This window comes from Saimiri boliviensis, chromosome 9, assembly GCF_048565385.1.
Source record: "Saimiri boliviensis isolate mSaiBol1 chromosome 9, mSaiBol1.pri, whole genome shotgun sequence".
Classification (NCBI taxonomy): domain Eukaryota; kingdom Metazoa; phylum Chordata; class Mammalia; order Primates; family Cebidae; genus Saimiri; species Saimiri boliviensis.
In genome coordinates, this window is record NC_133457.1 from 62,209,760 (window position 1) to 62,221,668 (window position 11,909).

The 11,909-nt window shown below is 48.3% G+C and overlaps 1 protein-coding gene across 2 annotated transcripts in view; it reads right to left on the bottom strand.

Annotated features, from left to right (window-relative positions):
• TRANK1 (tetratricopeptide repeat and ankyrin repeat containing 1) overlaps positions 1-8,384 on the bottom strand; it is a 127,083-nt gene extending 118,699 nt beyond the window's left edge. The window contains exon 1 of one of the 2 annotated variants that reach the window (XM_039461848.2): positions 8,076-8,384. In XM_039461848.2, the coding sequence (XP_039317782.2) occupies positions 8,076-8,098 (23 nt within the window). In that variant the 5' untranslated portion in view covers positions 8,099-8,384. The remainder of the gene's footprint in view (positions 1-8,075) is intronic. The other variant, XM_039461849.2, reaches the window with a different exon arrangement.
• Between the last annotated feature and the right edge of the window lie 3,525 nt (positions 8,385-11,909).

Genomic DNA, 11,909 nt, shown 5'->3' on the forward strand with positions numbered 1-11,909 from the left:
GTCATACCTTCACCCCACGCTGGGTATCTCTGGTCACAGTTTCCTCCCTGCAGCACCTGACAAGGCCTAAGAACCCTTTGTGCAGCATTCATTCCAGACGGTCACATGTTCATGCACCAAATGAATCCTAGGTGCCATTCCCAGTTTACATGACAACTAAGACTTGGGCCAAAAATCAACTTGTTCATTGAAGCACAAGCATCCAGAGTGTCCTCACTGGGAAACAACAAGCCAAAGACACAGTCGCCTGTTCTCAAGCTCATTCTCAGCCTGCCTCCCTTAGAAGGCACGCAGGCCCGAGCATAGCCACCTTCCTCACCAGGCTGGATAATACAATATTGGCCTTTTCACTGCTCTCCCTGGCCCAGCCTCACCCAGCTCCAGCTTCACCTCTTCACAAGTAAGACAGTCCCCAAGACCATCAGATCATGTGCTATGTGTCCAGGGTGAAAAAGACTCCAAAGGCCGGGCATGGTGGCTCACACCTGTAATCCAAGCACTTTGGAGGCCAAGGCGGGTGGATCACCTGAGGTCAGGAGTTCAAGACCAGCCTGACCAACATGGTGAAACGCCGTCTTTAAAAGAAAAAAAAAGTAACTAAAAAAATAAAAAATAAAAAAAGACTCCAAGATCACCCAGGCCCGCCCACCCCATCTGCCTCCCAAGCACAATTTCCATGAACATTGGCTCTTCCCCAAGGGACTTTCAGATTCTCCGGGCCCTTCTCCCTCCCTCCACTGTAAGCCCCTGCAAACCTCATTGTCTCCCCGCATGCCCACCCTGGAGGGTAAGGGGCCACAGTCACTGCTGCTGCTCTTAATGTACCTCTGTAAGGGTCTATATGTAGGTTTTATACCACTTAATTCCCTGAATTATGATTTACTCTTCTTTTGACATATATTTTCCACTCTGCCTCTATATTTTGGGCACTGTGCTAGTCTCGACAGCTCTGTGCCAGACACTAATTTGTTTTACTGCTTTCCCTAGCAGCCTGAATTCTTAAGGCAAAAACTAAGTCTTAGTATGATTATTTCTGCAACCCAAGGGCTCAGCATTTGTTGCATGAATAAATGATCCTCTGGCCACTTCTTATTTATCAAGGCAGATGATTAAGCTAGGAGGACTAGGAAAGGAATAAAAATTTGGTGGATTTAGTTCAGACTAGATTATTTCACTGGTGGTATTGGATTTCTGCCCATTTCCTGTAACGCCAAGAAATATTGAACAGTCAGCTAGCTGTTCCTTGGAGAAAGATACAAACCTTTAACAAAAGCCAGCCACACTAAGTTCAAACCAGAAACAACCAGGTAAGTCCCATCAAAATAAAATCACCAAAGCACTTAGCTACTTGGGGAAAACAATGGAAACAGCTGTTTACAAATAAACACCTATCCAGAATCTAACGGTCAGCAAACAAGGCTGCATATCCCCGTGAGCAATTCTAGTCCTGGAGATTTCAGAAATGCTAAAAGCAAAGAATAATTCTGGAGGATCAGCAGTTCCTAGCTTTTTGGAACTGGAGAACAGTAGTTTGCACACACAAAAAAGCAAACGGGATAGGCGTGGTGGCTCATGCCTGTAATCCCAGCATTTTAGGAGGCTGAGGTGGGAGGATGGCTTGAGGCCAGGAGTTCAATACCAGCCTGGGCAACATAGCAAGATGAGATCTCTACAAAAAAAATTAAAAATTAGCCAGGCATAGTGGTGCATGCTTGAGTCCTAACTATTCAGAAGACTGAGGTGAGAGGATCATTTCAAACAGAAGAGGTCAAGGCTGCAGTGAGCTGTGATCACACCACGGCATTCCAGCTTGGGTGACAGAGTGAGACCCTGTCTCAAAAAAAGAAAAAAAAAGAAATTGAAAAGAATCTAAGATAGGGTTGTCAACACTTCATTTTGACAAAAAAGAATTTTTTTTAAAAGTGCCATCTAATGCCCCAATAATTTCACAAAAGGAGAAATGTTTTAACTTAAAAAAAAAAAAAACAAAAACAAAAAAAACACTAATGAAGAGGAAGGATGAGCTGAGAGCCTCACCCTACATTTGAGTAATGAACAGTGTGCAGATGAGATGGGCGTTGAAAGACAGATGATGGTTGCAACTCTCTAAAACCAAGCTGGAAAATGCTCAGGAAATACTACTAAAGGGAAGACAGGCCCGGCATGGTGGCTCACAGCTATAATCCCAGCACTTTGGGAGGCTGAGGTCAGAAGTTTGAGACCAGCCTGGCCAACATGACAAAATCATGTCTCTACTAAAAATTAAAAAAATTAGGCAGGCATGGTGGCACGCGCCTGTAATCCCAGCTGCTCTGGAGGCTGAGGCAGGAGAATGGCTTGAGCCCGGGAGGCGGAGGTGGCAGTGAGCCGAGATCATGCCACTGCAGTCCAGCCTGGATGACAGAGCTAGATTCTGTCTCAAGAAATATATAAGTAGGCCGGGCGCGGTGGCTCACGCCTGTAATCCCAGCACTTTGGGAGGCCGAGGCGGGTGGATCACAAGGTCAAGAGATCGAGACCATCCTGGTCAACATGGTGAAACCCCGTCTCTACTAAAAATACAAAAAATTAGCTGGGCATGGTGGCGCGTGCCTGTAATCCCAGCTACTCAGGAGGCTGAGGCAAGAGAATTGCCTGAACCCAGGAGGCGGAGGTTGCGGTGAGCCGAGATCGCGCCATTGAACTCCAGCCTGGGTAACAAGAGTGAAACTCCATCTCAAAAAATAAATAAATAAATAAATAAATAAATAAACATTAAAGACAGATCAGTTTCAACTCCTGGGTCTGAAGTGGCATCTCAGTCATTCAATCTCCAAAGAGGAGACCCTAAGGCATCCCTCCCTTTGTGCAGCTCGTGGTAGACACATGACTTCTTAAGTGTGCTGATGTTCAAGGCAGCTGCATGATAACTAAAAAAATGTATTCAGCAGTTACTATGTGCCCAGCCCTGTCCTAAACCCATCCCAAGCATCCTCTCATTGAATGTCCCTAAGAATGCCAGGAGGTACAAATATCCCAATTTCACAGGTCAGGAAATAGATTTACACAAAATGAAGGGACTTCTCCAAGCAAGAAACAAACCTAAGTCTGATATAAAAATCTGCATTAACAACACATGTGAGAGAAGAGGTGCACAAAGAGTGAGGGTTATTGGGAAAATCAGAAAAGAGGCCTTTAAAATTAAAATCAAATTCCTGCAAAAGCCAGCCCAAAGAATCACCAAGAAGTCAGCACTCCACACTGTCTCAAGACAAATGATTTACTGAAGCATCAGCCAGCCACAGGTTACTCATAAATCTTGATTCACCTATCTGTGGTAGGCCCAGGCTGCCCCGTAACTGCCATATTTCCTTCATTTAGGCACCCGTTGATTATGCAGAGTGCCCCAGAAGCTCACATTCTAGTCCAGGTACATCTGTAAAATGGGAATTTTTCAAAATATTTATGTGGGAATTAAATACGATAATATATGAAACACATTCAACATAGAGCCTGGCACAGGGTTAAACTATTATTATTATTACTATTATTATTATGTTGATGTTTAGGGTCTAAGTTCCTTTGTTCAAATTTTTTTTTTTTTTTTTTTTTTTTTTTTTTTTTTAGATGGGAGTCCTGCTCTGTAGCCCAGACTGGAGTGCAGTAGTGTGATCTTGGCCCACTGCAACCTCCGCCTCCCAGGTTCAAGCAATTGTCCTGCTTCTGTCTCCTGAATAGCTGGGACTACAGATGTGCGCCAGCATGACTGGCTAATTTTTGTATTTTTTAGTGGAGACGAGGTTTCACCATGTTGGCCAGGCTGGTCTCGAACTACAGACCTCAGATGACCCACTGGCCTTGGCCTCCCAAAGTGCTGGGGTTACAAGCATGGGCCAGTGTGCCTGACCCATCATTATTCTTAATAAGAAGCTGCTCCTTTTACCTGAATGTCCCTCTCTCCCTCCCGGCAACCCTAATCTGCCTGTTAGAAGTGCTCTTCACCTGTTTAGGTGCAGCTCAAAACTGACCTCCCATACTTTTTTCTAGGAAGGATTCAGGAGCTGGGAAGTCTCTTAGAGTGCTTGCCTGCACCTCCACTAATCATTTCCCACAGGTCTACGTGACATCAACTCTGTTCTATCACCATTAGCAGAGCCTATGTCTGATAAATTCACATCCTCCATAGCCCAACACAGACCCTTGGATATATCTGAGGAGCAGAACTGACTTGAAAAGCAAAAAGTAAAAAGAGGTGAGAAGCGGTAAGAAGAAAGAGCATGTTAGAGAAACAGTCTGGGGGCCAGATTATCGATGGTCTTAATACCTGGCCAATGAGTTCGGGCCAATGAGTACCTAGAAGTTATCAATGATTGAGCCTCCAAGTAGAGTGGACCTTCATGGGCAGAGGATAAACTAGTCTGAGGGTGAGCAAAAAAAGGTTGCCCTGGTGGCCACAGCTGAACATGAAGGATGAGCCATCCCAGGTCAAGGCTGCTGTCTGAGCATTCTTGTCAAGATCACCAAATATAGTGCTATAATTCTCTGTATTTTCTGTGTTGTCCACTACCGGCCTGGTTTCCTCCAAAATACCATCACTGATTTTTAGGACTGGGAATACTGCCCTCTTTCCAAGTGTTACGAGGACCCAGTGCTTAAAAAAATTAAAAAAAAAAAAATCCCAATCTAAATGTTGCTGGAACTTCAAAGGCAGATATAGCTAAACCCAGAGTTGGCTTGGTTCCAAAAGACACGCAAGGAATCCCACCAGCCCACCAGGCTCATGGGAGCTCAGGCAAGCATGGGTGAGCGCAGGGCAGACACTGACACTGAGGTTCGACATCTAAGCAAAAGATGGAATTGATTCATGTAAACTGAGGCCAGGGTATCTTAGGCAAAGGTCATTCACATTTCCAGATTTTCAACAAAAACAAACAAGGCAATACTTATGCAATTTTAGACCAAGAAAAATGTCTGCTCAGGCAGAATGAACCTCGCTAACCAAAGGAGTGACCAAAGTAAACACTCTTGGCTGGGCACTGTGACATTTTTGTGTTCCCAAGTTACCTATTTATCTGCTTCAATACTTTCTTTTTTAAAGTTTAAACTTAAACATTCTCCCCATCACTGTAACAGGCCCCACTATCAATCTTTGCTGTAACTGTTACAGTGTCATCTTTGCTGCCCTAAATCTTTCTTTCTTGTAAAGATTTCTCACAAGAGTGCTTTTGGCCTTGGGAACCTCAGGCTGCACTCCAAGGAAATCTGTTTTAAAAGCAATGAGCCTGCAGTCACTCTAAGGGCAAGGCACTGATGTGTCAGCTCCAGCTCCCCATCTGGAAAGGCAGAGGAGTGTTCATTCCTCAAGGTCAAGAAAACCAACACCACAGGCTTGATAATGGCCAGAGAGGCCCACACCCAACCTCCACTTCAGTTCTTGAAACCCTCCTCTTCAGATCACTTTACCGCCCCCAAACAGGGGAGTTACAGGCTCTACTATGGCTGCTAAAATAATCATCATCCCCAAAAGCAAAGATAAAATAATGAGGCATATACCATAGAAATGGGTCTTTGGTAGTAACTTCAGGAAAACAGAACCAACCAGCGAAGGTAGGTTTAATGATTCTGCAAGGGCAGTCTCTATTTGATTCCTGAGGGCCATGGGCTGAGAAGTCAAGAGATAAGGTGTCTAATCTCAGATCTAACACTAACTTCTTGGTAATGACTAACAAGCAATGGTAGTTCTGGGCCTCAGTTTCTTCATTTATAAAATGATTATGGTCCAGCTGTTGACTGCAGCTATAAAATTTTGAGACAAGACCCAAAGAATCGTTTTAGAAAACTATGAATCCATGTTTGCGGTAGTGTGGCAGCATTTCCTTTCTTCTTCCTCCAAAAAACACACAAATAGAAACAACGAACGGGAGCCATTATGCCCCCACCTCCCTAGCATTCATTCACACAAGGCCCTACCCGGATCTATGCAGAAGCAAGCTCTATGTGGACAGGTAGCCAGAACCAAAGTAACCAAAAGCATCTGTCTTTGTAGATGCTACTGGCCTGAACCATATAGCCATGTCCTACAATATTCTAATTACTCAAGTATGGATTTCAGTCTCCTTCATCTCTCCTACACCAAGTCCCCACTTCCAAAGTTAATTCCCCAGTGAAATACTGACAGTCTCCTCATTCTCTGTGAGCCCGAACAGAACCTGCAGTTGCCCCATAAAGCTGGTCAGTCCGTCATAAAGTGAGGTTAACAATTTACGACCTGCTTAAAAAAAAAAAAAAAAAAAAAGAATGGGCCAGACCCCCTGGCTCCCCGTCTGTAATCCCAGCATTCTGGGAGGCCAAGGCAGGTGGGTCAGGACTTCGAGACCAGCCTGGCCTACATGGCGAAATCACGTCTCCACTAAAGATACAAAAATTAGCCAGGTGGTGGCGCCCCCTTGTAATCTCAGCTACTCAGGAGGCTGCAGCAGGAGAATCCCTTGAACCCGGGAAGGGGAGGCTGCAGTGGCGCTCCAGCGTGGGTGACAGAGCAAGAATCCCTGGAGGGAGGCAGAAAGAATGGAAAATATCATTGTGCCTCACCCTGTAGAAAGAATAACTATACCATGAAGCTCTTGCTACAATTTTACGCTTGTGTCTGTGTGTATATATAAAATGTTGCACACATGTTATGTATATATACGTTATACACACATAGGTAGGTGGGTGTGGGTCTTGGTCGAAAGAAGACAGAAATCCATACATAGGCCAGCGGCAATGGGGCTCTGGGATGCCACACACACCTACCTCACCTCCACCCCCACTCCCCGCAGAGGATGCAAAAGCCAACAAAGAGCACAGGAACTCAAGCACCCATCCTGGAATTCTACAAAACACACCTGCCGGGAAAACAGTTGAAGCAAACCCCTGACCACCGCCCCCGCCCCCAACACATCAGAAGGTAGTATTTTTTTTCTATAAAGGATTAAACAGGATGCCATCCGGGTAACAGCCTTGTATCAAAAAGGATCCTGGCACCCAGAACGCTCAGCACGAGGCAGCATCAGAGCAGACCCATGCTGGGAACACAAGGCCTTTGCTCCCAGCTCTTCCTTCCTGCTCAAGGACTAACTGAACCAGCAGCAACTGGGCTGGAGCAGGTCGGAGGACTAGAGACCTCCGAGCCCCATTCTCCTGCTTCTTAATTTTTCTTTCTTTTGTTTTCCAAATTGCACACTTCCATAAAAAATTCCTTGGGAAGCACCAAAGCTTTCAACTGCCCAGAAACACCCCCATCAGGGAGAAGAGGTAGCCCGTGCTGCACGACAAAGATGGGCTCTATCTCGGCCGGGCTGCAAGTGCACAGGGCTCCCCGCGGGACCGAGACAGGGAGCTAGGGGAAAGCGCAGCGCGCCTCCCAGGCAACCGACTCCGAGCTCCGGATCGGAAATGGCCCGAGGCAGAAACAAGGGCTTCTAAAGACTCGGCCTCCCAGCCTCGGATCCCTGTTACCACCTTGCCCCTAGACTCGGTGAGCTGAGGCTGGTGGACCGTGCTGCCCAATTTGAGCCAGTCCAGCAGCCCACAATCCGGCGGGCAGGGAAGAAGGCCTCCTACCGCCGGGAGGAGGCCAGCGCGCTCCAAGTTCCCCGCAAATTCCGCCCTTCCCGCCTGGCATCGTTCCCGGGCACCGCTGTGCTCCGCTCCCGGGCGCCCGCCCAACTCGAGTGCGTGCCCCGGGGGCGCGTTCGCCGGTCAGGAACGTGCTGGCAGCCCCCGGAACCCCGAGGAGGTGGCACTGGGCCCGCGAGCGGCGGGTTCGAGGCCGGGGTGTGAGGTAGGCAGGCCGCGCGCCGCCGCAATCCGGTCACAGCGCGTGCCCTGCTCCCTCTGGATCGGAAAAGCCGGAACCGTCCCCCGCGCCCTACCCCGCGCGACCGGCTTGGCTCTGCACCCAGATGGATGTGGGCCCCACGGGGATGGCGCAGCGGGCCCGTGCGGCCGCTACCTCAGGGTCGCCAGTCCCTGCGCGCCGCCGCCCCCCGCCGGGAAGGGTGGCGGGCCCGGAAGGCCGGAGGTGCCTCCGCGCTTCCCGCGCCGCTACGCACCTAGCTGCGCGCGGGTCCCACATGGCTGCGGCCGGGGGGTCTGCACTCTGCCGCCGCCGCGGGAAGCGCTTCCCTGTAGGCAGGGTGCGGCGGGCAATGCGGAAGCCCGAGAGTTCCCCGAGCCTGGGGCAGGGGCGGCGCAAGGCGGTGGCGGCGCTTGGGGGGGTCCCGACTCCCTGCGGCTCGGCTACCCCGCGGCGACCAGAGGGGCGGGGGTGGGGACCCCGGCGCCCGGGCGCGGTGCAGCCGCAGACGTATTCCAAGTTTCCACGTAGTTGCGAGAGCCCAAAACTGTCACGTGCACATCGCTGCTGAGTGGGAGGGGGTGTTTGTCATCACGCTCAGAAGGGGCGTTTCGGTGTCTCCCATCTTGCAAGCGAGGGCTCCAATGGGGTGGCTCTCGGCCGCCTTTGAAAAACGAGTGCTTCGCTTCGAGCCCTTCACCATCAGGGGCTGCGCACACACCCACCTCCGACACTCCTCGGGCAACCGAGAATTGGGCCTTCCTCGGGGGACCACGGCTGCGGGCAGGGAAGTAAAGAAAGTAATCGGCCAGCGGCCTCGGCGAGCCTTTCTCCTTCCCTCGTTCCTCCCTCCAACAAAGGAAGTATGGAGAGCCTGCCCCCTCGTTCCCACGAAGGAGGGGTTCAAGGGTCGGGCGAATATCGAGTACTCACTGTGCGCTCGCCCCTCCACTCTCGGGGGGCTGCGGGTCCAGGACTGGAGGGGGCAGCGAGGCCGCACCGTCGTGTCGGTGGCGAGTAAGCGCGCGCAGGCCTGGACGGGAAGGGAACCAAAGGAGGGTCTTGCCTCGTCCTTCCACGTCCTGGAAGGGCAGAGATGATTGGCAGAGTTGGGGGTCGGAGAGGACCACTCAGACTGCCACCTCCCCCACCGTTCCCCGCCCAGCGAGCTGCACGTCCATCGGCCCCACAGCTGCTGTTCGTCTGGCTTCTCTGGGTCTGGGAGTACTTTCCTACACTCCAGAGAATACACCCAATCAGAGAGCCAGGCCTGCCGCCCTCCCCCGGGGCAAGGTTTCGGCCTACACTGCATCCGGGTGTCACGCCCGTTTTTTCTGGGGGGCCACCGCACCAGGCTGCCTGGTGGCGGGAAGGACACACCACCCAGAGCTTTTGCGAGGGGAACCACACATTTAAGTGAAGCACAGAGGCTTTGATGACACGTGGACACACCTAAGGCACAGTGCACAGGTCTCTGCACTGGTCATTCTAAGTCATGAACTAGTCTCAGTCTAGCTAATGGTCTCCTTGCTTCTAGAATCGCAGAGATTTCTTCTGTGCATTGATCTTCCCCAAGCATCACAATAAATCACTTGCAGCTCAAAAGCCACCAGTGGCACTCCATTGTCTCCCAGAGATCAGGTTAAGTAGCTGGGCATTTGAGATTCTTCTTCTCAATCTTACCCCACATTTCCAATCCAATCTTAGCTTCCTTATGCAAACTCTATACCGAAGTGTTTCCCAACCTTAGTTACACAATAGAATCATCTGAGGAGCTTAAAACACGCACGCTCGTGCGCGCGCGCGCGTACACACACACACACACACACACACACACGTCAATGTTGGGTTCCTACTCCCAAATTGTCTAATCTGTATGGATTTTTTTTTTTTTTTTTTTTAGGCAGAGTCTGGCTCTGTCACCCAGGCAATTCTTCTGCCTCAGCCTCCCAAGTAGCAGGGATTACAGGCACCCACCACCACGTCCAGCTAAATTATCTATGTTTTTAGTAGAAACGAGGTTTCACCATGTTGGACAGGTTGGTCTCAAACTCCTGACTTCATGTGATCCACCTGCCTCGGCCCCCCCAAGTGCTGAGATTACAGGTGTGAGCCACCACGCCCAGCCACATCAGGATTTGTGAAAGACGATAATGTGTGCAAAGTTGGAGAATCACTGCTAGCCTCCCAATAGTTGGGCTACTTGCTATTTCCCAAACATCACTGGTCCTTTCAGTTTTAGGAGACTTTCCATATCCTTCCTCCAGTGCTTTTCCCAACATCCTCCAATTGTATATTTAGGAAATCCCATACAGCCTCCTCTAGCATACTGCTTTCTGTTTGTGGTTTTTGGTTTTGTTCAGTTTGGGTTTGGGTTTGGTTTGGTTTGGTTTTGGGTTTGGGTTTTTTGGCTGTGGGGGAGGGAGGGTTGGTTTTGGAGATACTTTTGTTTTGGTTTTGGTGGTTTTTTCCTTTTTGTTTTGGGGTTTGTTTTGTTTTGTTGTTGTTGCCAACTGCAAGGAGTCTACTTCCAGAAAGCCTAACCAGGTTCTTACATCAAAAAAAGCAAGCCAAGGAATTGGTGAAGGAGAGGAGGATTTAAAAAAAAAAAAAAAAAAAGGTCCTTCTGCACTTTGACCACTCTTTCACAAGTTTTCATAAGTATCTCAGAATCTTGTTGTACATCTTTTGATATCTTCACCATAGTCCTCAAAAGTCACATCAATGTTACCTTTCTTTTTAAAATTATTTATTCTCTGTCTTCTATTTTTAGATTTTTATCAGTTATACATTCACAGTTAAAAGAGCAGGCCCCAGCAGGGCACAGTGGCTCATGCCTGTAGTCCCAGCACTTTGGGAGGCCCAGGTAGGCAGATCACCGAGTCAAGAGTTAAAGACCATCCTGACCAACATGGAGAAACCCTATCTCTACTAAAAATACAAAAATTAGCTGGGTGTGGTGGCACATGCCTGTAATCCCAGCTACTAAGGAGGCTCAGGCAGGAGAATCACTTGAACCTGAGAGGTGGAGGTTGCAGTGAGCCAAGATCGTGCCACTGCACGCCAGCCTGGGCAACAGAGCAAGACTCCATCTCAATTTAAAAAAAAAAAAAAAGGAGCAGTCCCCTTTTCCCCTTCCACCTGACTCTTTCCCTAGAAATAACCACTTACACATCTTTTAGCTGATTATTTTGATGCCTATGCTCATGTCTCTAAATAACGTTTGTATTGCTACTTCTTGTTGTTAGGGCTTTTTTCCCCTCAGTTTTATGCATCATCAGGTAAAGTTTTTGAGACTGTGTTTGTCTGAAAACCTTTATCCTCAATATATCTTGGCTGGGTATAAAATTATCAGCTAGAAATCATTTTCTACTGGGTGTAGTGGCTCACACCTTGAACTTCTGACCTCAGGCAATCCGCCCTCCGCCAAGGATGGATCTGCGGAGGCAGAGGTTGCAGTGAGCCAAGATCATGCCACTGCATGCCAGCCTCAACAACAGAGGGGGAAAAAATAGAAATCATTTTCCTTCAGAATTCTGAAGCTATTATTTCAGTGACTTCTAGCTTCCAGTACTGCTGTTGAGAATTCTGAAAGCATTCAATCACCAATTTTTTTTTTTTTTTTTTTTTTTTTTGAGACCAAGTCTTGCTTTGTCACCCAGGCTGGAATGCAATGGTATGTGATCTTGGTTCCCTACAACCTCCGCCTCCTGGGTTCAATTGTCAGTCACAAATCTTTTTTATAGGACCTCTTCTTTTCTTAATCTCTGGAAGCATGAAGAATCTTCTTTTCCTCCATAGTGTTTTGAAATTACACAATGATCTGCTTTGATGTGGGCCTATACACTGATTCTACTGGGTACTGAGTGTGTTCTTTCAGTCTCAACACAAGCTCTTCAGTCTGGGAAAATATCTTGAATTATTTTATTGATGATTTCTTTTCCATTTTCTTTCTTTCTTTTTTTTAAAAAATCCTATTATTCAGATACTGAACTTGCAGGACTGATCTCTGTGATATAGTTGCTTAATTTTCAAATCACCTATCTCCTATTTTCCATCTTTTTTGGCCTTTTGTGCTCTAGTTTCTGAG